The sequence below is a fragment of the Mesoplodon bidens genome (assembly GCF_964165515.1).
Source record: "Mesoplodon bidens genome assembly, chromosome: 9".
NCBI lineage: Eukaryota > Metazoa > Chordata > Mammalia > Artiodactyla > Ziphiidae > Mesoplodon > Mesoplodon bidens.
In genome coordinates, this window is record NC_138166.1 from 9,184,692 (window position 1) to 9,211,284 (window position 26,593).

At 43.6% G+C, this 26,593-nt stretch overlaps 1 protein-coding gene across 3 annotated transcripts in view; it reads right to left on the reverse strand.

Moving 5' to 3' along the window:
* NAPEPLD (N-acyl phosphatidylethanolamine phospholipase D) overlaps positions 1-26,593 on the reverse strand; it is a 77,865-nt gene that overhangs the window by 42,598 nt on the left and 8,674 nt on the right. Inside the window, exon 1 of one of the 3 annotated variants that reach the window (XM_081244103.1) lies at positions 14-389. The exons of the other annotated variants lie outside the window; for them this stretch is intronic. Within the exon in view, the coding sequence (XP_081100229.1) occupies positions 14-252 (239 nt within the window). The 5' untranslated portion in view covers positions 253-389. Of the gene's footprint in view, positions 1-13; positions 390-26,593 lie in introns of those variants that run through there. 3 annotated transcript variants of the gene reach the window in all.

The following is a 26,593-nucleotide window of genomic DNA, read 5'->3' on the forward strand; positions in this document are numbered from 1 at the left end:
AGCGCGGGCTCACCTGGCGCGATGGTCGGTCAGGCGCGCGCGCCGCCGCCGCCTCTGCTGCTGCTCTTCGGCTATGGGCCACAGCGCCCCGGGACACAGCGCCCCAGCGCAGCGGAAGGGGCGACGGTGGCCAGCGCCCGGGTTCCTCCGCCCCCGGCCCCGCCGCGCCGGCTCCGCCGAGGGCGTTAACAGCTGGAGGCAGCGCCTCAGCGCTCTCCGCTTCACCATCCTGGGGGCGAGCCGGCGCCGCATCCGAGGCCCACCGGGCGCCCCCACGCCGCGCGGAGCCCTGGCCGAGCTAGATTCCGCTCCACGTTGCCCGGTCACTCACTCATTGTGTGCTTCGAATCTGGCAGCCCCGCCAGCGTCAGCCCCGCGCCGGCCGCCGCTCAGGCCTTTACCAAAATGGCCGCCCCCCCTCCCGCCCCCAGGCCCCGGCGCCGAGGCCTTGTTGGTTACAGGAGGCGCCGCGGCACTTTTGCCCTTCCTGGCCGGGCCCATGCTTCTCTCGCACTCTGCGCAAGCCCTTCTGACACCAAACTTGCTTTCCTGTCCTAGACCTAGAAGCTAACTTTCAGATCGCGTGAACACCTTCTAGAACACCCGCCCTAATTGCTAAAATTAAATGGGATCTTGGTGGCCTCTCGTAGCCTGCGCGATCGTAGTAGACCAGCACCTGGTAGCAGGATACTTACAACCTATGGTGCCACGAGCCCCGTAGCGAAGAAACGAAACTGTAATTTGAAGTGTGTACAGTAGGTATTGAATATTCACGGCAAGCATTTCCTTGTCACGGTCTGTGCTCATTAACTATTAAAAAGATGTCACAGCTTCCTGGTATACACAGTTCTCAACTAAATTTGCTTTAAAAAAAAAAAACTCTCAGGATGATGACAACGGAGCACCAAATTATGATTCCCAGCTTTTCCCAGGTTTTCCTTTTTGAACTGCAGGATGAAATTTACCGTTTCAATAAGTAATTTAAGTATAGACAGATGGAAATAGAATTCAACAATGGGTGGTTGGGCAAAGAGATTCCTCTATAAGAGTCCTCGGGGGTGTGTCCACGGGCCAGAAAGAAATGCCCTCTGGGACTAAGAATGCAGATACGACTGGTGGAAGATGCAAACCAAATGCAAACGACTGGTGGGAAATGCAAACCAAACTATTTTGCCATTTGAAAGTGACCGTGCCAGTGAAATAGCGTAGTAATGTAAAGAAGATTATGCCAGGTGTGGACTTTTACCCCCACAGGGTAGCTTGCAGCTGTTGCTGAAACTTATTCGCTGAAGTGTGACTAAGAGCTGCTTGCTTGTGGGCTGGGCTGAGACGGCACTCACTCAGTGGTACCTGAGGTGCAACAGGAAAAAAAAAAAAAAAAAGACAAAGCGCTACAAACCCAAACTGTAAATTGAAGCTACTGTTAGGTAAGGAGGTCTTCACAATGCTCTTGGCTAAGGAACTTTAAAAAGAGGCCCTCTGTTCCCCTCACTCCAATTCTTTATGATGATTTTCAAACCTACAGAAAATAGAGATGCCTTTTTGTTACACCGTTTGAATAAACTGCAGACAACAAAATCAATCACCCCTAAATATTTCAGCCTGCCTCTTCTAAAGAAAGGACATTCGCCTCAATCACAATACCATTAGCACACCTAAGGAAACAATTCCCTGATACCATTTAATGTTCAGTCCAGTTTCAAGTTTGTGTGATTGTCCCAAGAATGTCTTTTATAGCCTTTTTATTTTCTGAACTAGGCTTATTAACTGCCTAGGCTCATGCATGGCATTCGCTTATTATGTTGTTTAAGAAGCAATTTGAAACGTTCGCTTGATAACTCTTGCCTACAAACTTACAGATAAATGGAGACAAATGTTTACAGCTTGTTTTTCACTGAGACCAGGTGCTTTTGATAAGCACATTTATGTAGACCAGGAAAGTCTAGGAGGAATGAATAGTAACCTTTTAGTACAACACAGAGATAATTGAAGCTGTATTAATTAATGTTTATGCTTTCTAAACATAAACTTTTATGTAGTTTACTACATAAACTTTATGGATTGTGTTGTAATTTCTACTTGACTTCCAAAGCTTTATTTTTCTAGACAATGAAAAGCTGTTTAGTAAAACAATTTCTATCACCCCAGGTAAAACCTCTAGCTTGCCCTGCTTCACAGTACAGAGCAGAATGAACGCTGTGCCTCTCACTCATGGTTTAATTTTAGATCCTGACCTGCTGAACTGGGTTTTATTTGTCCTTCCTTCTTATGCCACCCCTAGGAAGTCAGGCATGCAGCAAATAACTGTTTGTCTTTTAAGCTGTCACTGTTAAAACAACAGGCCTAAAATGGAGTCACTTATGCTAAGCTCCACATCACCAAATGGAGACTTAGAATGTCAGCCTCTCCCAGAATAGGAATCTTAAACCGGTCAATCAGGAATCACCTGGTCAGCACTAGTTAATCGGCCTGATAGACACGTGCCATCCCCTAAAGGAAAGTGACCTGTCACAACCAATCCACTTTCTGCTGTTATAACTTCCTGGTCCACTCCCTTCTGCTTGTAAAGGTCTTTCATTTTGTACAACTCCTTGGAGCTTCTTTCTATCTGCTAAATGAGACGCTGCCCAATTCATGTATCATTGAAAAAAGCCTATAAGATCTTTAAAATTTACTCAGTTGAATTTGTTTTAACATTACTTCATTTTTAAATGTTAATTAATGCTGTAAAGAAGATGGGCAAATTTACACAGTTCCATTAAAGTGGCCAAGGTAACGTTTCTGGAGACTAGTATTAAATGAGCTTATTTTATTTAATATATTTTTTAAAGATTTTTTCGATGTGGACCATTTTTTAAAGTCTTAATTGAATTTGTTACAACATTCCTCCTGTTTTATGTTTTGGGTTTTTCTTTTTTTTTTTTTTTGGCTCTGAGACATGTGGGATCCCAGCTCCCCAATCAGGCATCGAACCCACAATCCCTGCACTGGAAGGTGAAATTCCAACCACTGGACTGCCAGGGAAGTCCCAAATGAGCTTATTTTAAATACTTCACAAAATGTTAGTTAAATTACTTCTGGGAAACCAGATGTAAACCAATGTTAGCACAACAGCTCATCTGTAAAGCGAGTTCTGCAATCAGTACGGTCCTTTCTTCTCCCAGCTCCAGGCCTAAAGGCACAGGGGACTAGAGCACAGTGTGACTACTTACTAGAGGGCTTTAATTCAATGTGTATTTATAGCAGCACCTGTGGAATTCAGTTAACTACTGAGTTCACCTCCAGTTAAATCCAAATTTATCTGCATGATCATTAACAATCTATAGATAACTCGGAAAAGCAATAAGGCAGCTAACTTCTACATCAATGCTCTGCCATTAACTACGTCTTCGACCTTGGAAAATACCCGTCCCGCCTCACCAGGCCCCCACTCCTACCCTCCAAAATGACTGAAGTTTCCGTGGCCACTTGCAGTTGTAACATTTGGTGACTCTATAAAAAGGATTTGGGGGGAAAATATGTGAAGACAGCGTGCCGATTACAGGGGGAGTTGGATTACATTAGGCCAATGGTCAGCAAAATTTGACCTGAGGGCCAAATCTCGCCTGCCCCCTGGTTTGTTTTGTTTTTGATTCAAACTATTTTTTTTTTTCAGAATATCAAGTCCTCAACATGTATATTATAGTGATACTTTTTCACTTCTTGTATTGGGGTAAAAAACACATAACATAAAAATGGTTAAGGTGGTAAATTTTAAATGTACAGTTCGGTAGCATTAAGTATATTCACATTGTTGGGAAACAGATCTCCAGAACTTTTTCATCTTGCAAATCTAAAACTCTATACCCATTAAACAATACCCATTCTTCCCCTACCCCCAGGCCTTGGTAACCACCATTCTACTTTCTGTTTATGTGGATTTGACTATTTAAATACCTCATCCAAATGGAATTATCCAGTATTTGTTTTTTTTGTGACTGACTTATTTCTCTTAGCGTCATCTTCTCAAGGTTCATCCATGTTGTATTGCAGCACGTGACAAGATTTTCTTCCTTTCTTTAAGGCTGAATAATATTCCATTTGCCACATTTTATTGATCCATTCATCCATCAATGGACATTTGGGTTGCTTCCACCTCTCAGCTACTGTGAATGGTGCTGCTATGAACATGCGTGTGCAAATCTCTCTTCAAGACCCTGCCTCCCATTTTTCCAAACAGATACCCAGAGGTGGGATTGCTAGATCATATGGCAATCCTATTTTCTGAGGAACCTCAATACTGCTTTATTGATCTGAAACAAATAGACTGCCAGATATTTCTCCAGCAAAGATGGACTTGGTATCAGCAGAGAACTGCAGTTCAGGGTCTGCAACCATGGTGAGCCATGTGCAAGTCTCCGTATAGCAAGGGAAGGAGCACACTTTTATAGAGGAGAGAAGGAAGTTGGGAGGGCTCAGTAAACAAGGAGTCCATGACTTCTCATTGGCTGAATGCTTGTCAGGAAAGTAGAAGAGTCTTTCTTCTTCCTGTTGGGCTCTACCATCATCGCAGGGTGTGAGAGCTCTCCCTTCTGGTCTCCCAACTCTATTGAATGGAGGTTTCCGTTTATTAAATTTTTAATACTTTCCATAGTGGCTACATCAGTTTACAATTCCACCAATCGTGCACAAGTGTTTCAATGTCTCCATATCCTCATCAACACTTGTCATTTTCTGTTTTCTAGATATTAGCTATCCTAATGGGTATGAGGTGATATCTCATTGTGATTTTGATTTGTATTTCTCTGATGATTAGGAATCTTGAACATCTTTTTGTATACTTGTTGGCCATTTATATATCATCTTTAGAGAAATGTCTATTGAAGTCCTTTGCCCATTTTTTTTTAAATTTATTTATTTATTTTTGCTGTGTTGGGTCTTCGTTTCTGGGCGAGGGCTTTCTCTAGTTGTGGCAAGTGGGGGCCACTCTTCATCGCGGTGTGCGGGCCTCTCACTATTGCGGCCTCTCTTGTTGCGGAGCACAGGCTCCAGATGCGCAGGCTCAGTAGTTGTGGCTCGCGGGCCCAGTTGCTCCGCGGCATGTGGGATCTTCCCATACCAGGGCTCGAACCCGTGTCCCCTGCATTAGCAGGCAGATTCTCAATCACTGCGCCACCAGGGAAGCCCCCATTTTTAAATTGAGTTGTTTTTTTGTTGTTGAGCTATATGATTCTTTATATATTCTGGATATTAACCCCTTATCAGATATATGATTTGCAAGTATTTTCTTCCATTCCATCGGTTGCCTTTTCACTCCATTAGCTGTGTCCTTGATGCACTAAAGTTTGTTTGGAATAGACCCATTTGTCTATTTTTACTTTTGTTTCCTGTGCTTTTACTGTCATATCTAAGAAATCATTGCCAAGTCAAATGTCATGTTTTTCTTCTGTTTTCTTCAGTAGTTTTATAGTTTTAGGTTGCCACCTGTTTTTGTGTGGCCTGTGAGCTAAGAATGACTTTTTTACAGTTTTACATGGTTGGGGGAAAAAAATCAAAATCAAAAATAATATTTTGTGATAACTGAAAATTACATAAGGTTCAAATTTCAGGGTTCATAAAAAAGTTTTATTGACATAAAGCCACATGAACTCATTTACATATCACCTGACTACTTCTGCACTAGCGGGGGCAGGGCTGAGTTGTTGCAACAGAGACATATGACCCACAAAGCCTAAAATATTTACTATCTGACCTTTTACCAAAAAATTTGCTGACCTCTGTGTTAGGCTATTTTTAATCATGAAACTTTAGATGCATTTAAAAAGGAAAAGTGAAAGAGGAAACCGAAGTCACCAATACATATGTATTTTGTGATTAAGAAAAATTATTAGATTTCCAGGGTTTTTTTGAACTTTTATATTTGAGTTTATTCTTCATTTAACTTTTAAAACACCAGTTTTAACTTTAAAAACACTGCTTGTGTTGAATATAGACTTCAATTTTTAATCCTTATTAGACTGTCAGGAGGAATCCACTGACAAATTAACCAGAAGAATATGGGAAGACCTGCTGTGGTTTTCTTCAATGAGCGAGGAGCCCTCCTACACCTAAGTGGTTCAAAGAATGTGATTTGAGGGACGTCTTCTTCTGGGCACACCGACTGTGAAATATCACTCATTCTTTGTTCTTGTGCTTTTTTGCTAATGTTATTTTGGGTTTCCATGCAGCTGAATTACACAGTTACAACACAAGATTGGAATTTAGAATATAGAATCAAACATTTTCCAAATCTAAACATCAAAAACTGACTGTTAATGTTGAAGGCATTACACCTTATTTATCCTCTTCACCCTAGCTAACTAAATATTCTATCTTATGAAGGCTGGGCCCTAAGATAGACACTTTCCCTAATGACTTGTTGGATTAATTGAACTTCTTTTTACGTTCAGTTTGCTGCCCAAAGAAACTTGACTTGCTTCCTTCACATTATGATGATGCTTTCATTGCACTGCTTTGTGCAATGTGTGGGGTACCTCTGATTTAGGCATTGCTATTCATAGCAGTGAGTGTAGCTCTGGCCAGACCTACCACTAGCATATACAGAGCCCAAGGCAAGAGTATTAACAAGGGACATAGTCTACATAACTAATGATTTAAAAGTCATAAATCAAGCTGACACTTGGTTAAGTAAAACATATTCGCTCCTCCTACCTTGACAAAATACACCTTCATAAAGACAAGGAAGCCCAGGTTCTTTGGAGTTCTCAGCCTCCCCAGAGTTCTCCACCAGACCCTGGCCACCCGTCTGGGAGAGCTAGCCTTTGGTCCGTGATATCAGCTCCAGAGCTTTGCTCTGTACCGTGATGGCCTGGAGCTTACCCATATGAACCCTTCCCTGTATCTAAGTTCCTTCCATTCCCCAAAGAGCCACCCCTTGGCCACCCATGGGCCTTGGGATGCACACAGCAGTGTGCTGCCTGACCTCAGGAGGATGGACATGGAGAAGAGGTTTGTGCAGGCCCTGGAAGCAAGCTTGGGAGCATTTTGGCAGGACTCCAAATTCCTGGGTACCTGGAGAGCATTTAGACAGGTCCCCGTGGCACACCCGAGGAGAGGTGCAGCCAAAGGAGGCCAGAGTGGGCTCTCAAGCACAGGGCTTTTTACCTGGGTCTGAGGGTAAAAGACTCAGAACAGTCTTCAGCATGTCCAGAAATGTACACACAGCCAATCCAGAATCAAAAACTGTGAACTTCCCGCATCTCTAAAAAAGTTTACTCAGCTAGTCACGTGGCTCTGCCATCAGTGATTTTCAGGAGTCCCTTAACCCTTTTTAAATTGCCAACCACATTTCCAGCACAATGTTAATTCAACTTGCATGGCATTTATTATGGGCAGGGAGAGAAAAGACTTCTTCTTGCCTTCTTCCCCCCAGACCCCTCTGGTATCTGACTGTCCAGAGGCTGAGCAACTAATGAGGGTTACTTGTCCCAGTCTTTCCCATCTACCCCTAAATTCCCAAGTCTCCAGCCACAAAGAGGTGTGTGTCATCTGCTTCCAATTCAAGAACAAAGAATACTGTTCTCTGTGGTAAACTGAAGAATCCTCTCTTCCCCAGAAAATATTCACCTCCTAAGCCCCAGAATCTGTGAATGTTACCTATGTGGCAAAAGAGACGTACACATGTCATCAGGGATCTTAAGATGGGGAGATTAGCCTGGATCATCCAGGTGGGCCCTAAATGTAATCACAAGGGTCCTTAGAAGAGGGAGCGTAGAAGGTCAAAGAGAGAAGTCAAAGCACTTCCCTGGTGGTGCAGTGGTTAAGAATCTGCCTGCCAATGCAGGGGACACGGGTTCGATCCCTGGTCTGGGAAGATCCCACATGCCGCGGAGCAACTAAGCCTGTGCGCCACAACTACTGAGCCTGTGCTCTAGAGCCCGCGAGCCATAACTACTGAGCCCACGCGCTACAACTAGTGAAGCCCACGTGCCTAGAGTCTGGGAAGAGCCCACATGCCATGGAGCAACTAAGCCCATGCGCCACAACTACTGAGCCTTTGTGCCACAACTACTGAAGCCCGCGCACCCAGAGCCCGTGCTCCACAACAAGAGAAGCCACCACAATGATTAGAAGCCTGCACACTGCAGCGAAGAGTAGGCCCCTGTTTGCCTCAACTAGAGAAAGCCTACGCACAACAACAAAGACCCAACGCAGCCAAAAATAAATAATTAATTTAAAAAAAAAGGAAAAAAGAAGGCAATGTGGCAACAGCAGCAGGGATTGGTGTGATGCAGTCACGGCCAAGGAAGGTGGGCAGCCTCTGGAAGAAACCAGCCTTGCTGACACACTGAGTTTTTCCCAGTGAAAATGATTGTGGCTTTTGGCCTCCAGAACCGTAAGAAAATATATAAATGTGTATAAATCACCAAATTTAAGGTACTTTGTTACAGTAGCAATGGAAAACAAACACATTCTCCTTTAAGCAGTCTTTGAAGCGTGGTAACTATATATATATATATATATATATATATATATATATAAAATATTTGTCCATTAGCATAACATTCACGAGTAGACACATAGGTCTAAACTCTATACTGTGACTTCCTGGTTGAGCTCTGAGAGACCCAATTTCCAGGTTTTAGAGGATCAAATTTCCAGGTTGGTGCTAGGAGTCATGGTTGGAAGATTCAGAGAAACGAGCAGAAGTCCTAGTGTTGGGAGGCATTGGTAGGGAAGCAAAATTTACCAAACCAAAATGTGTCTCTTGGCGTGAGGAAGGAACAGAAAACTCGGGAAGTTTCTCTTTGCAACTCTCACTTAACTGCCTAAAAGAATCTAGATAGAGGGCCTATTCCAGGAAAGAGAACTATCATGAGAGGTATCTATAGCATAATATGAACTAGGTGTGGTAGACAAGGGAGGAATCTAGCAAAGTCTATTAAAATTCCCCTTTGTGTCCCATTGTTGGTTTGGCCCAGTAAACATTTATCGATACTAAACATTTGCTCTCTTCATTCTTCCTATGAATTTACTTCTTTACTTTTGAAGTCCCAGACCCCTACTCCCTTCTCCTTGGTCCAGGATGACATATATACCTCATTTTACTTGGTTCCTTGGAATTTCCTGTGTTTATGTGGATTCCCTGTTATGTTCATAATTAAATTTCTTTTTTTTCTCTCCTGTTCATCTGTCTTATGTCATTTTAATTATTCAACCAGCCAAAAGAACTAAAATGGGAAGTGGGAAATGTTTTCCCCTCCCGATAGATTGCTTCTGGTCCTGCCATGAACATGTCATTAAGCTCCCTGAGCCTCTGGGGGGTTGACCTGCACGATCACTAAGATCCCTTCCAATTCTAAAATTCGGAGCTGTAGCAAAACATGGTTTCCCTTTGAACTTCACATTCACATGTTACTGCTGTTACAATTGCTCTCCAGCCAACCTTTCCAGCCTCCCTGTCCACCACGAAGCCTGCATGTCAACCACACACACATCCGAGCTTTTGCACACATTGCTTCTTCTGCTTAAAATTATCTTCCCTGGGACTTCCCTGGTGGTGCAGTGCTTAAGAATCCGCCTGCCAATACAGGGGACATGGGTTCGATCCCTGGTCCGGGAAGATCCCACATGCCACGGAGCAACTAAGCCCGTGTGCCACAACTACCGAGCCTGCGTGGCACAACTACTGAAGCCCGCTTGCCTAGAGTCCGTGCTCTGCAACAAGAGAAGTCACCACAATGAGAAGCATGTGCACTGCAACAAAGACCCAACATAGCCAAAAATAAATTAAATAAAATAAATAAATTTATTTAAAAAAATAAAAAGAATTTATCTTCCCTGGCTTCATCCCTGAGCACTCAGGCTCATCCCTCAACCACTCAAATCAAGAATCACCACCTTTGAGGAGCTCTCCCACCTTCTCAAAGCAGAATGGTCATCTCTGCCTTGGTGCTGTCAGAGAACTATTAAGGCAGGTAGCAAATTATAGTATGACTATTTGTTTCCATTTGTTTCCCAAACCAGAATGTGGGCTACTCATATGGAGACACTCTGCCTGATCCATATGTATACCTCTAGCACCTACTCCTGTGCTTGGCACACAGCAGATACTCCTATTGTGTCTGTGGACTGAATAAATGAATGATGATTCCCTGAATTCTGCAGAGCCTACTTGGGACTGGGCAGGAGTGGGATGTGGGGAGGGATGGAAAGGAAATACAAGAGGACAGGAAATTTATGTTTCTGCAAGACTTCCAGAGCCTTGGAGAAAAAGCTGAGTCTGATGTGTGCAATGATTTAATTCAAGGCTGTCCTCAGATACTCATTGTACATGCAATCTAGCATCTCTCTTGACCTTGCTTCAAAGTCCGTTTTTAAGTGGAGTTATCAGTATAAGCTACCTTGCACAACAATCTGCTGATTAGAAGCTCTTAACTGGGGCGGATGGCAGGCAGCCATGTATGATTTGTCAGCTTTGCATCCTTGTGTGCCCCTAGGCAGAGGCTACAACTTTAGAATTTTATGGTAGCTAGTTAACACCTCTGGCCTTATAGACCATTCTGAGTAACAACTCATAAAACCGTCTACATTCAGTGTTCTTTCTTAAGCATAAGAAATACCCTCCCCCTACTCCTTGAGTGATCTGGATATGTCTTACCATTTTCTTGATACAAAGTACAAAGGACAAACGTACTCAGAAAACCTCCTTAAAGTGGAAATGAGGTTATCATTTCCACACACCTTAGAAAACCCATGAAGTCTTTTCACAATATAGAGACTGATGATAATTTACAATGTGTCTTTGATCATGCATCTCTCTTTATGATGTAGTCATCTCCGTACGTTCCTTTGCTGTTTCATTCCATATATTTGTGTCATTTTAGAATTTTACATTTGAGATTCAGCTTATTATTTAAAGGCACCACTTACTGTACCTTTTTCATGTACCAGACACTATGCTAAGGGCTTTACAAATCTTATTTAATTCTCATAACAAACTCAGGCACTAAGCATTTTTATAGAGGACAAAGCTGAGATTTTTAGAGGCTAATTAACTTTCCCGAGGGCACAAAGCTAGTAGGATGTGGATGCAAGACCCAGGCCTGTGTCTGTTGGAGAGCTCCTCTTCTCTCTGTTTCAATTCTTCTTAAAAAAAATAGTTAATTGATAATAGTATATTAGTTTCAGGTGTACAGCATAGTGATTCAGTATTTTTACAGATTGTACTCCATTAAAAGTTATTAGAAAACAATGGCTATAATTTCCTGTGTTATATATATAAGATATATCCTTGTTACTTACCTACTTTATACATAGTAGTTTTATCAATCCCCTATCTTGCTCCTCCTCCCTCCCCTCTCCCCACTGGTAACTCCTAGTTTGTTTTCTGTCTGTGAGTCTGTTTCTGTTTTGCTATATACATTCATTTGTTTTGTTTGTAGATTCCACATATAAGTGATATCCTATAGTATTTGCCTTTCTGTCTGACTTATTTTGCCAACAGGATATTCTCTAGGTCCACCCACATTGCTACAAATGGGAGAATTTTATTCCTTTTTTATGGCCGAGTAGTATTTCATTGTATGTGTATATACAGACACACAATGTGTGTGTGTGTGTATATATATATATATGCCACATCTTCTTTATCCATTCATCTCTTGATGGACACTTGGATTGCTTCTATATCTTGGCTATTGTAAACAGTGCTGTTATGAACACTGAGGTGCCTGTATCTCTTCAAATTAGTGTTTTCATTTTTCCAGATATATACCCAGGAATGGACTTGCTGGGTCATATGGTAGTTCTATTTTTTAGTTTTTTGAGGAAACGCCAAACTGTCTTCCATAGTGGCCGCACCAATCTATATTCCCACCAACAGTGTACAAGGGTTTCCTTTTCTCCACATCTTCACCAACATTTGTTATTTGTGGTCTTTTTGATGATAGCCATTCTGACAGATGTAAGGTGATATCTCATTGTAGATTTGATTTGCATTTCTCTAATAATTAGTGATATTGAGCATCTTTTCATGTGCCTGTTAGCCATCTGTATGTTTTCTTTGGAAAAATGTCTATTCAGGTCTTCTGCCCATTTCTTTTTTTTTTTTTTTTTGCGGTATGTGGGCCTCTCACTGTTGTGGCCTCTCCCGTTGCGGAGCACAGGCTCCGGACGCGCAGGCTCAGCGGCCATGGCTCACGGGCCCAGCCGCTCCGCGGCATGTGGGATCTTCCCAGACCGGGGCACGAACCCGTTTCCCCTGCATCGGCAGGCGGACTCTTAACCACTGCGCCACCAGGGAAGCCCCTGCCCATTTCTTGATTGGGTTGTTTGTATTTTTGATATTGAGTTGTATGAACTGTTTATGTATTTTGGATATTAACCCCTTATTGGTCGTATCATTTGCAAATATTTTCTCCCACTCCAAAGTTTGTCTTTTCGTTTTATCGATGGTTTCCTTTGCTGTGCAAAAGCTTTTCAGTTTAATTAGGTCCCATTTGTTTCTTTTGGCTTTTATTTCTTTTGTCTTAGGAGACAGATCCAAAAAAGTATTGCTATGATTTATGTGAGAGAGTCTTCAGCCTATGTTCTCTTCTAGGAGTTTTATGGTTTCAGGTCTTACACTGAGGTATTTAATCCATTTAGAGTTTATTTCTGTATATGGTGAGAGGAAATGTTCTAATCTCACTGTTTTACATGTAGTTGTCCAGTTTCCCAGAACCACTTATTGAAAAGACTGTCTTTTCTCCATAGTATATTCTGGCCACCTTTTTCATAGATTAATTGACCATAGGCATAGGAGTTTATTTCTGGGCTCTATTCTGTTCCATTGATCCATGTGTCTGGTTTTGTGCCAGTACCATGCTGTTTTGATTACAATGGCTCTGTAGTAGTCTGAGGCCAGGCAGCATGATTCCCCCAGCTCTGTTCTTTTTTTTCAAAATTGCTTTGGCAATTCTGGGTCTTTTGTGGTTCCATATGAATTTTAGGATTATTCGTCCTAGTTCTGTGAAAAATGTCACAGGTATTTTGATAGGAATTGACTTAAATCTGTAGATTGCTTTGGGTAGTATGGTCATTTTAACAATTTTGATTCTTCCAGTACAAAAGCATGGGACATCTTTTTACTTCTTTGTATCATGTTTACTTTCCTTCATTAGTGTTTTATAGTTTTCAGGGTAAAGGTCTTTCACCCCCTTGGCTAAATTTATTCCTAGGTATTTTACTCTTTTTGATGTGATTTTAAACAGGATTTTTAAAAAACTTTTTCTGATAGTTCATTATCAGGGCAGGTGGGGCCCACATAGACTCTCAGCAGTGTGTGAGCTATGGTCGAGCAATTGCCATCAGAGATTTGGGCTGCTTCTGATGCACGGCTTGAGTTAGCACTAACGAGAGCCACCACTGCCCCACCTAGGCTCTGCCCTGGGTCCGGGTCACATCCGTGTCCCATGATCAAGTCTTCTCCCTGGTTGTGGCCACCCCAGATCCAGTGCTGTGCTGTGGCTTGGAGTGAGCAGGTCACAGAAACCTGGGGGCCATTAGAGCAGACTTCTCTCCACCTGCCTCGAGGGCAAGCCAGCATGCGCGCTCCTCATGGGTGGAGTCGAGGCTTCCCACAGACCATCTGTTAGTCTCGGCAGTCCTCCAACCAGCCAAAGGGGCTCATCTCCCCTTTGTAGGACCCCAGGACCAGTGCATCCAATCTGCGGCTCTCACCACTCACACCCCAGGGCAGGTGTCTGCCTGTGCAATCTCCCTTTTCTTCTGAGTCCCCTCCCAGGGGCATGGATCCTGACACAATTGCTTTTCTTTCCTTCCTACCCGATTACGTGTGGATCTTCTTACAGCCTTGGTTGTACGGGGGTCCTTCTGTTTCTAGTTAGTTTTCAGTGAGAACTGTTCCACACGTAGATGTATTTTTGACTTGTTCGTGGAGGGAGGTGAAATCCACGCCCTCTTCTCCTCCATCTTCATGGATCTCCTCTTTGTTTTAGTTCTTGAAGTCAGAGAGAGCAAAGCTAGAGCCCTAAGGACTGCCTAAATGGATCCAGGCCGGAAATGAAATATAGGTTTATGATGTACATGTAAATGAACATTGAGGGGGACATTAGGGGAAATTACAATGCTTTGTAGAAATTCAGATTAACCTACAGCCCCTGTCATGTTCTGTGCCATCATTAAGGTGAAACTTTGACTGTGGATTAGGTCTTATTTATTCCTTTAAAAAATAAAATAAAAACAAGATCTGTATTATATCCTACAACTTAGTTCTTCTGTGGAAGGATAAGGACTTCTGAGAGGATGTCCAACACAACTGTAGTGAGCTTAGGATTCATGGAATGTCCCGATCTGCAAGGACAGTCTGAGATCCACTCTTGGGTTGGTCTACAGGAAGCTACCCAACTCTCAAGGAGCAAGAATCATAGACTTCAGTGGTTTCCCAGATGTCTATGGATAAGAACAGCTGATTGCATTAAGATCACTGGGAAAGTATGTTTCAAATACAAACAGATAGGCCTCACCCAGGAGAGGTTTTGGTAATAACAACTAACACTAACAGTGTTTAGTATGTCCCGCACACTGTTTTAAGCATTTTACAAGCATTTACTCATTTAACTTGCTTAACAATGCTGTGAGGTAAATACTATTATTGTCATCACCATCTATCAATAATGAAACTGAGGCACAGAGAGGTTAAGGAACTTGCCCAAGGTCACCTAGCCATTCAAGGGCTCAGCCAGACTTGAACATAAGCTGTCTGGCTCCAGATCTGCACTTTTAACCTCTATGCTATATTCTCCATAATCTATATGTTAAAGAGCTGTCCAGGTGATTCTGATGTGCATCAAGCTTGGAAATCCTGACAAACCTTGATGATATCTGAATCTCCTTCTCTTACAACCCTGTCCCCAGCAGTCTCTCAGCTAGGGTTGAAAGCCAACCACCTCAGGACAGCCTATTTTTGAATTTCCAGTCAGTAGCTATAGCAACCTCTACTTCATGGAGACTAAGACATATCCTGGGAAGCAGCATATAGGATGGAGAGAGTGTGAAGATAAGGTGGTGTACTGTACTGGCTCATACGGCTTGGAAGAGCTGTTTGTGTGCATCTCTTCCCAGCACTGTGTTTAATGGCGTTATGTTGGTAGCTTGAAGTCCACCCTGATGGGAGAATTTACACCACCGAAGTCAGCAAGGCTTCTTTATCCCTCAAAGAGCCAATAGTTAAACATTTACCAGCACACCACTGGATTTATGGCCTAATCCCAGCTCAACCACCTATTGGCTACATCACTTCAGGCACATTGTTTAAAACTTTCCAAGCTTCATTTTTCTCATTTGTAAATATGGGAGGAATGACAACTATGGAAATCAAAGGAGGTAAGAAATGTGGAAGCGGGCTTCCCTGGTGGCACAGTGGTTGAGAGCCCGCCTGCCAATGCAGGGGTCACGGGTTCGTGCCCCGGTCCGGGAGGATCCCACATGCCGCGGAGCGGCTGGGCCCGTGAGCCATGGCCGCTGAGCCTGCGCGTCCGGAGCCTGTGCTCCGCAACGGGAGAAGCCACAACAGTGAGAGGCCCGCGTACCGCAAAAAATAAAAAATAAAAAAAAAAAGAAATGTGGAAGCATTGGCACAGTTTTGAAAAGATGAATAAAGAATAGGCGCTTTACAAATAATGTTCCTTTTTCTTCCCATTTCCCAATTGCTCCCCAACAGTGAAAGACATCTGTCAAATTCCTCCATGTCTTCTCTTTCCCAAGCTAAAATTTCTTTCAATTGTTACTCACTTTTCAGTGTTTCCAGATCCTTTTTCATATTGGGATACCACAGACAGAGATCCCAGCTCTAGCTCCCTTTGGGAAGTGTTCTGGCTATTTCTCTGAGTCCCCAAAGAGCACCTGTGCTCTCAGTCTGATCAGCTGCCTTTCCTGGTCCAGCTCGCTCTGCTTGCGGCCCCTCTGCCTGCAGCTTGGCTGCCTGCGCCAGCCATTCTGTCGCTTTCAGTACCATTAGTGGTGCACCAGAGCTCAAGAAAATCACATTTCTGTGGCAAAGGGGGAAGACCACTCCTATTCCCATAGGATTTGGTTGATTATCTTTCATAAGTACCAAGGATGTGCTGCTTAGACCCCAAAGGCCCCAAAGTCTTGAAGATTTTATGAAACTGCTGTTTAGTTGTTTTACTCCCAATCCCTCTCCATAGGAATCAGGTATGAATTTGAAGGGGAGGGATTGCCTGAATCAGGAGCTACATTCAAGGGACAAAACTTAAGCCCACACCACTCCTTGCAACACTTAAGGCTTTGCAACTGGGCCAAGGTTAGCTGTCGGACTCTTTCTTTTGGTTCTGTTCTCTCAAGAGGTTCATTTGTCCATCAACCAGCCAGACAAACCCATGCCAATCTGACTTCCAGTGGTGAGCTCACATAGACTCAGCTTGGGGGCTCCTACAGAATTCCTCATAAAGCATGTACCCAGAGCTGAATACCATATTCCAGGCAGTGTGGATATGCAGCATAGAGAGGGAAGATCCCTTCTCCAGGGTGAAACACTACAGTTTTATAAAAGTTGCCTAAGATGGAATTACTTTTTAAAAAATCATCACACTGTTATTACCTGCTCTATAAAAAATAAAATTAAAAAATCATCACACTGTTTTTAATATCAACTGAACTTGCAGTTTGCAAAAAGATTGTTTTTAGGTTGCAGCTTACTTACATCTTCCACTAATCTCCTATTTGTATGGTTGATTCTTTGAACATAAATGGAGAGCTTTTAAGTTTATACCTATGAAATCTTAATGTATTGCATTAGGCCCATCACCCCAGCCTACTGAGCCTATCATCTTAGGTTACAGTTTGGTCTCTGTCAAATATCCTTTCATGTGGCAAAAACGTGACTAGGGTGATAGGTTTTTACTGAAAGATATAAGAAAAAGGCCTCTTGGACAACCAGACAAATGTTGATCATTTACGACACAGCAGTAACTCTCCTGGCTCAAAACATCTTCGGTAACCCGAGCAATCCAAATGCTAGTGACACTGTTTTGGAGGCCCCAGATCTGTCTTTGTTTCTCTCTCTCTGCTTTTTTATTCACTTTGCTTCTACTGCCCCCTTTGCTGCTGCTGATTTCTACTGCCTTTCCCCTATATCTTGGATTCAAAATGCCCTTAAAGTGAATCTGATGGGGTCTGATAGTCACCACACAATCTGTGGGGCAGATTTCTTATGAGGACCACTCACAGGCCACTGCTCTGTTGTGACTAGCTTAACAGAGGATTTTCGCTAGAATAGCAATTATTAGTCCACTCAGATGTGGCCGACACAATGAAGTCACTTGACAAAAATGTGTTCATTCAACAGATGTTAATTGGTCACTTATTGTGTGCCAACTGTTGTCATAGTGGCTGGTGGTATACACCAAGTCCCTGCTCTCAGGAAGCACTCATAAAAAGAAAGACAGTAATTTGACAAAAATTTAGTGGTAAGTGCCATTATATATATACATAGAAGAGGTAATGAGAGAGACTGGGCTGGGGGAAGGGATTAGAGAGAGTTGACAGGGAAGACCTCTTTGAAACGATAAAATTTAAGCTAAGACTTAAATGATGAGCAGTTACTCTTGTCAAAAATCTCTGTAAGCGTATTCTCACACATTCCAGAGAAGTCTAGCAAAGGTCTGAGTATGGGAATGAGGCTGGTGTCCAGGGACAGAAAGAAGGCCAGTGTGGTAGAACTATGGGGCGTAAGGGGAAGAGAGGCAGAAGATAAAATTGGAAAGGCAGGCAGAGGCCAGATCATTTAGGAGCCACTTAGGAGTTTTAAATACAGAATGTGTGTTGTGGGTGGGAAGCATGATCTGGTTTAAACAAGATGAGAATTTGGCACCATCAGAAGGTACCGCCTGGAGGTATCTTATTCAAGGTGTCCGGCCCTGGCAGGCACTTAGCATTTCATACGTTGTTCAGTCCACTCATCCAGAAATTCCTGTTCCTCCATCTTTCTGTCACTTATGACTTTAAAAAAAAATAAATTTAGGGGCTTCCCTGGTGGCGCAGTTGTTCAGAGTCTGCCTGCCGATGCAGGGGACACGGGTTCGTGCCCCAGTCCGGGAAGATCCCACATGCTGTGGAGCAGCTGGGCCCGTGAGCCATGGCCGTTGAGCCTGCGCGTCCGGAGCCTGTGCTCCGCAATGGGAGAGGCCACAACAGTGAGAGGCCCACATACCGCAAAAAAAATAAATAAATAAATAAATTTATTTATTTATTTTTGGCTGTGTTGGGTCTTCATTGCTGCGTGCGGGCTTCCTCTAGTTGCGGCGAGCGGGGGCTACACTCCTCGTTGCGGTGCGCGGGCTTCTCACTGCAGTGGCTTCTCTTGTTGTGGAGCATGGGCTCTAGGTGCGTGGGCTTCAGTAGTTGTGGCACATGGGCTCAGTAGTTGTGGCTCACGGGCTTAGTTGCTCTGTGGCGTGTGGGATCTTCCTGGACCAGGGCTCAAACCCGCGTCCCCTGCATTGGCAGGCGGATTCTTAACCACTGTGCCACCAGGGAAGTCCCCGCTTATGACTTTATAAGCGTGCTTTTCAATGTTCTCATCCAGGTTATGATATGAACATTGCTTAAGAGAGAGCATCTGAAGGTCGCAGCCATCAATGATAATGGAAAAATCCGAAACCAAGGTCCAGATCCCAGTACAGGAGAGTCAGCTGAATGACCAAGGGGATCGCTCAACTTTCCTCCCCATGCTCTCCCCCACCCCACTGAAAGAGTGAAAACCTGTCTGGAACTAAAAGATTAAAAAAAATCAGCTCAAACTGAAAAAGAAAAAAAGGTGGTAGGGGGGAAAAAGCAGCCCTGCTGCTGGGAGGATGAACACAGAGCCAGCTGCAGAGTTAACAGGAAGCACTGCTCCCCGCCAGTCCTATGGCAGCTGTAAAACGCCACATCCCTCCTCTTTGAATGGCTGCTTCTTTCCTTCCAAGGATGTCCCAACCCACATTATTTCCACATCTTACTGGGGATTCCTAATTGCTAAATAGCCGTCCATTCATGGCAGCGCCCACCCCCTGGTTTACTTCTTCTCTTAAACTCACAGCAGAAACAGCATCCAATACAGAGCTGTTCCTTGCTTCCCTTACACCCCCCCTCAGAATCCTTCGGAAGGAACCTAAGACTTACAGAATGCTTCCCTCCTCCCTCTCTTTAGGGCTCTCCCTCACCGCGCGGGGTCAGTAAACCTGGTTTTGTGGGACCACAGGTTTGTGCCTGGGGATCTTAATACCCTGATCACTCTGACCCCTCCCTGCTTCCTTTCCCCTAGTGACTCTGAAATATGGTCCTGGTGAGGTAGTCATTCAATTTTTAAACCGAGATACTAGAATTTGAAATTATAAATGATAAAGATGCACTCACCTCTCATCTGTGTGCTATTTGATTAGTGGAGTAGGCAGTGATATTGCTAGTTCTGCTACAGAAGAGTGGGTAGGGGACTGTGTCTCGACGTGCTCTCAGAAGCCCATGTCCTCCAATCCCACCAGGATTCCTGTTCCTATTGGCAATTTCCTTCAACATACACTCTTTTAAAAACTACTCTAGGGCTTCCCTGGTGGCGCAGTGGTTGAGAGTCCGCCTGCCGATGCAGGGGACACGGGTTCGTGCCCCGGTCTGGGAGGATCCCACATGCCGCGGAGCGGCTGGGCCCGTGAGCCATGGCCGCTGAGCCTGAGTGTCTGGAGCCTGTGCTCCGCAACGGGAGAGGCCACAATAGTGAGAGGCCCGCGTACCGCAAAAAAAAAAAAAAAAAAAAAAAAGAAACAGAATAACATTTCGAATAGAGAGGTTAATCATAAACTCAGCATGGGAACTTGATTTAAGGGGGACTCAGTTTCCTATATATGTATGTATTTATCTATATACATGTGCATACATATAGCATATGTTTTCCCAAAGAAATTTCCATTTATTTGCTGCAAATAAGTAAGTCATTTTATTTGTCATTCCCCTCATTTTATTTTCAAGGTAGAGAAAGGATTTCATGAATTATTCAAACTGTCTTTTTATGGCTGAGAAAGATCCTGCTATCTTAAAAGCAGCCTGATTTGAGACAATTAAAAACAGGCCTACTTTTTGTGTGACTTTTAAAGTTCTTGGTAGCTAATGTCTAGAAGCAAAAACTGTGTGTAGACATTGCAGCCTGATCCTTCCAGAAGGAAAATCCTAAATCACCAATTTCAAAAGCCTTAGCTTTGCTAATAAGGAACATTGAAATCTGCAGCCATTATGTTTTACTTTAAGCAGATTTCCTTACAATTCAAAAGTACAAAGAATCAATCTCAATGCCCTGAAGGCTCTTCAGGCTACTGCTCAGCTATTAATCATGGGAGAAAAAAAAAAAGCTATTTTCAACTTAATTGGTTGGAAGAAAACCTACAGATATAAAAAATGCAATTTACGGCCCACTAATGAACAGCTATTTAAGAAATGCTCACATTGAAAACATTATTTATATATATTATAAGAAGTGTATAAAGCAGAATACTGCTTAATTCACATAAAATCTTTCTGGTCTTATTTGCTTGCTCTGTTTTTTCAGTTCCTATCTGCTGCTTCAATGAGTGAAAAGAACCTCTAGGCAGAAGCCATTGAAATACTCTTTAAACTCTGTGAGTATTTTCATTATATATTGCTGGCTGAATCATAAACGCTGATGCTGGCAAAGTAGTCACAGTAGAACAAAGGGGATTTTTAGGTGCTTCATCTTCTCAATACCGCTTTATTACTATCGTCATAAAGCTTTGGACAATCAGTTACAGTTTGACCGCCTGTTTAGCCAGCTTTTGTTATATTTTGTTATAGCTCAAAAATCAGTTGAGAAACTCTCTCTCAAGGCTTAGAATGATAGAATTTCAGATTCAGAAGAGATCCTAAATCAGTGAAGCTCCTATCAGAAAACAGAATTCCATGCGAAGGGTTTAACTGAAGATATTTAATGGCAAGTTGATTTATAGGGATGTGGGCAAGGTTAAGGGATCCAAAAAGGGATGAGGAACTGAGGCGGGAGATAGATGGGCCCCAGGCTGAGCAGCTGGAGTTTGTCCCCTGAGGGCAGATACACCAAGATGAAGAGGAAGAGACGCTAAGCCCTGCCCAGATAAGAGACCACATATTTCTCATTCTCGTGGTCAAGGAGACATTCCCGACTACACATGCGCAGAAAGGCTCCTCAGAGGTCAAAAGGGAGGGGGCATCACCTCATAGGAAGGGATGTCAACCTACCCATAGATCTCTTTACTAGAATCCATCTTGGCTAAGAGATGTGCGCGCGCACACACACACGCACACACGCACACACACACACACGGAAGGATCCTGAGATAAACCAAATACTGACTCAGAACCAGGCAAAGCAAGATGATTGGCCAAAGGAAACCTGGAAGAAATGCCCCATAAAAGTGATTCAAACTACCACGAGGGCACGACTCTCTCTCTGAGCCTGCCCGTGTGTGCCCATTCCTCCTAATAAACACTTTACTTGTTTCACTACTTTCCGCCTTTGTGGGAACTCATTTCTACAAAGCCAAGGGGCCAGGGGCCTTGTCACTGGGCCCTGGTGGTCTAGTGGCTAAGACTCAGCACCCTCACTGCCGCAACCTGACTTCAGTCTCTGGCTGGGAACCGAAATCCTGCTTCAAGCCGCTGCAGGCCAAGCCACCCAAGATCAGAACCACCCAGGACTAACAGTGGGGTTGTTACTACCTTGACCGAAAAGGGCAAGGGCGGAAGACAGTGTCGTGAGTGCTGGGAGAGTTAGAACTGTGGAGGGAGGGGCCTGCAGCACTACCCAGAGGAAGACACAAGCGCTGCTGGGACTGACATGCTGGGGCAGGGGAGCAGCAGGAGGAAGGACCTCCATCTCCCGCTCTCCATCCCCGGCAGTGCCTCCTACTGGATGAACCCCAAGGGAAGCCAAAGGCGGGGAGCCTAGATGACGATGTCTGTAAGGCTCAGCTCCCGCTTGGGTACAGAGATCAGGGTAGAGAGCGACAGAATGGATGAAGGGGAGGAGAAGAGAATAACCCAGCAAACCCCTTAGAGGCCCGCAGGTCTAGTGATCCCCAGACATGTGCCGGCAGCAAAGCATGTGGAGATGAGCTTAGCCCTCACACAATAACTTGCGTCTAGCTAACTTTAACTGCACGCCCACCACATGCCAAGCCCTGCTAAAAGCAGGTAAATTTGGAGATGCCTAAAGCATCTCCACATTCAATTCAACAGAATCCTATATAATTGTATATTTACTATTACAATGTAAAATTGTACATTAAAAGACCGTTTAAAAATTCAAGACCTTTATGCAGTGCTATAGAATGATCTGAGATATGTTGTTTTAAAACACAGGAGCACAAGGTTGTATGTAATATGCTGCCATGTATATTTTCAAAAGGGAGAAAAAAGAATATAGAGTATAAATACGTATGTTTGCTTGTACAGTTGAACAACACAGGTTACTACACGACAATCAAAGATGCTGTGAGGGGTGGCAGGGAGTGCAGAAGACTGACTCTAGGTTATACTGGGGTTGTCAACTGCATGGAGGGTCGACGCCCCAACCCGGGTGTTGTTCAAGGGTCAACTGACTGTACTAGTCAGTCTCTCAAAGGAGTCATGAGGAAGTCGTAATGTCGATTGTCTCTATGGAAAGGAAATGGGTGGCCAAAAGAGAGGGTAAAAAGGCATATTGTTTACTTTCTTGAGCTTTCTGAATTTTAAACCATGTGAATATATTATCAATTTAAAAAAATAATGAAAAGTAAAACATTTTTAAGTTAACATAAAAAGGTAACTGCACAGGGCATATGGCACCCACAGGACGGATCTATAGGCTGGTCTGGGGGTGGGGATGGGGTCAGGCCAGGCCTCCTAGAGAACGTGATGCCTGAACTGAACACTGAAAGAAGGCAGAGACTGGCAGGAGGCGCTGAAGCAGCTGAGGTGGTTTAAGCAGGAGCACAGAGGAAACGTGGGAGAAGCTGTGCATGACTGAGCCAAAAGCTGCAGTGGCAAGTGACAGCAAGGGGGGCAGGAGAGCTGGCAGGGCCAGACCGTGGGAGCCTTGTGGACCCTGCTCTGAAGTTTGGAATTCATCCTGAAAACGAAGAGTCATTGCACCAACTTACACTCCCACCAACAATGCAGGAGGGTTCCCTTTTCTCCACACCCTCTCCAGCATTTATTGTTTGTAGACTTTTTAATGATGGCCATTCTGACCGGTGTGAGGCGATACCTCATTGTAGTTTTGATTTGCATTTCTCTAACAATGAGTGATGTTGAGCATCTTTTCGTGTGCCTACTGGCCAGCTGAATGTCTTCTTTGGAGAAATGTCTATTAAGGTCTTCTGCCCGTTTTTGGATTGGGTTGTTCGTTTTTTTGATATTGAGATGCATGAGCTGTTTGTATATTTTGGAGATTAATCCCTTGTCGGTCCCATCACTTGCAAATATTTTCTCCCATTCCATAACTTGACTTTTCTTTTTTTTTGTGGTACGCAGGCCTCTCACTGTTGTGGCCTCTCCCGTTGCGGAGCACAGGCTCCGGACGCGCAGGCTCAGCAGCCATGGCTCATGGGCCCAGCCGCTCCATGGCATGTGGGATCCTCCTGGACCGGGGCACGAACCCGTGTCCCCTGCATCGGTAGGCGGACTCTCAACCACTGTGCCACCAGAGAAGCCCTGTCTTTTCATTTTGTTTGTTGTTTCCTTTGCTGTGCAAAAGCTTGTAAGTTTGATTAGGTCCCATTTGTTTTTTTTTTTTTTTTTTTTTTTTGGCGGTACGCAGGCCTCTCACTGTTGTGGCCTCTCCCGTTGCGGAGCACAGGCTCCGGACCCGCAGGCTCAGTGGCCATGGCTCACGGGCCCAGCCGCTCCGCGGCATGTGGGATCTTCCCGGACGGGGGCACGAACCCGTGTCCCCTGCATCAGCAGGCAGACTCTCAACCACTGCGCCACCAGGGAAGCCCCCATTTGTTTTTTAAGTTAGTGCAGCCACTATGGAAAACAGTATGGAGGTTTCTCAGAAAACTAAAAATATAATTACCATATGATCCAGCAATCCCACTCCTGGGCATACACCTGGACAAAACTGTAATTCAAAAAGATACACGCACTCCTATGTTGATAGCAGTACTATTCACAATAGCCAAAACATGGAAACAACCTAAATGTCCATCGACAGATGGATAAAGAAGATGGGGTACATATCTACAATGGAATATTACTCAGCCATAAAAAAGAACGAAATAATGCCATTTGCAGCAACATGGATGGACCTAGAGATGATCATACTAAGTGAAGTCAGAGAGACAAAGATACCCTATGATATCCATATTTAGATATGGAATCTAAAACATGGCACAAATGAACCTATCTACAAAACAGAAACAGACTCACAGACATAGAAATCAGACTTGTGGTTGCCAAGGGGGAGGCAGGGATGGAGAGGGATGGACTGAGAGTTTGGGGTTGCAAACTATTACATTTAGAATGGATAAACAACAAGGTCCTACTGTATAGCATAGGGAACTATATCCAATCTCCTGTGATTAACCATAGTGGAAAAGAATGTAAAAAAAAAAAGAATGTATACATGTGTACACCTGAGTCGCATCGCTGTACAGCAGAGATTGGCACAGCACTGTAAATCAACTCTACTTCAATAAACAAAAAAAGAGTCATTGTAAACTCTGGGGTTAAGGATGGCTTTGAGGGAGGTGAAACTGCAGATACAGAAGCTATTGTTCCAGTCCTTGAAACACGGGTACACTTTATTCCATCAGGTGACCCTAGAACAACTAGGCCAGCAAGAAATCCAGAAACAAAATCATCTTGAATTACAAAGACGATGTGGCATATATATACAATGTACTATTACTCAGCCACAAAAAAGAATGAAATATGGCCATTTGCAGCAATATGGATGGACCTAGAGAATATCACACTAAGGGAAGTGAGTCAGATAAAGATAATCACTTACATATGATATCACTTATATGTGGAATCTAAAAAGTAACACAAATGAATCTGTATACAAAAGAGAAACAGACTCACAGACATAGAAAACAAACTTATGGTTACCAAAGGGGAAAGGGATGGGGAAGGGATAATTAGGAGTTTAGGATTAACAGACACACACTGCTATATATAAAGCAGATGAACAACAAGGATTTACTATATAGGACAGGGACCTATATTCAATATCTTGTAATAACCTATAATGGAAAAGAATCTGAAATATATATACATAACTGAATCACTTTGCTGTACACCTGAAACCAACACAATACTGTAAATCAACTGTACTTTAATTTTAAAAAATCATCTCCAATCAATTTCCCTTTTTAGTCATGGTGAGATCAATGTTTAACACTTTATAGGTGTTCAATACAGTATCACATATTGACTAATGGTAGTTTATAAGACTAACAGTATTTTAAGATTTATATCTAGTTTTGACATTAACTCAAAGTTCACGTATTTAAACTTTTGCTTATATTTGGTCCAAGATAATTTAGTAAGTTAGTAGGTTGAGAGAGAAGGAAAACCTAGGAGGAGGAAAGCATGGGTTTTAGAGCCAGAAAGCCCTAGATTAGGTTCCCAGCTCAGACTTTGATTCATTTTGTGCCTTGGCAAGTGGCCTAATCCCCTTGAACCTCAGTTTTCTCATCTCTCTAATGTGAATAAAGAAACACCACCACTTGCCATTCTATTTTCTCCCCCCCACCCTCCTCCTCATGAGGCAAGAATGTTAATTAATGAAGCCTAGTTTTCTAAGTGCTTCCACTTAGAAACACATAAAGGAGCAGCACAGAACTTCCAAGGCCTGGTCTAAGGTACAATGTATGCATTACCTCCACTGCCAGCTACACTCATCTTGAAGACAGACACCACAGACATTCATTCATCTATTCAACAACTTATGAGCTCCTCCATGGTACTGGACGTGGTGCTGTTGGGGATGGAGAGGTGGGTGAAACAGGCATGGTCCCCACCCTCACAGAGATCATGGCTAACAGGGAAGCAGGTGAAATTAATCAACCCACAAACAAATATAAAATCGCTACTTGTGAAAAGTGCAGGGAAGGAAAAGAGGATGTACGTGAGACAGTTACGAATGTCATTTCTATTGCGAGCATCTTGGGGCAAGTTCTCTAGAAGTAGAGCCTGAAGTGGGGACACTTGTGCAAGTGATTCATTCAGAGAGTGCTCTCTGGAGAGGCCTCTAAGGGACTGACAGCCGCAGAGTGAGGACGGGGGGAGAATCTGGGTAAAGACGGTTTCAGGAGAACTCTAGCCTCAGCCTGATCCTACCAGGAGCTCTGAAGCTTCCCTTCAGGACCAAATTTGTCTCAGAGGCAAGAGGATTGAGCTGTTTTACCCCCATATCACTTAATAATTGGTTAAGGCCGCCCTCTTCGGGGAGAATAACCTCCTAGGCATCTTTCAGCCAGGCAGTTCCCATCAGCCAAAGGCAATTCTCTATAGAAAGGTGCAGGTGTGAGCAGTTAGCAGCAGCCACACCTGTAGGGGCTAAGGAACGTTCACTACCTGG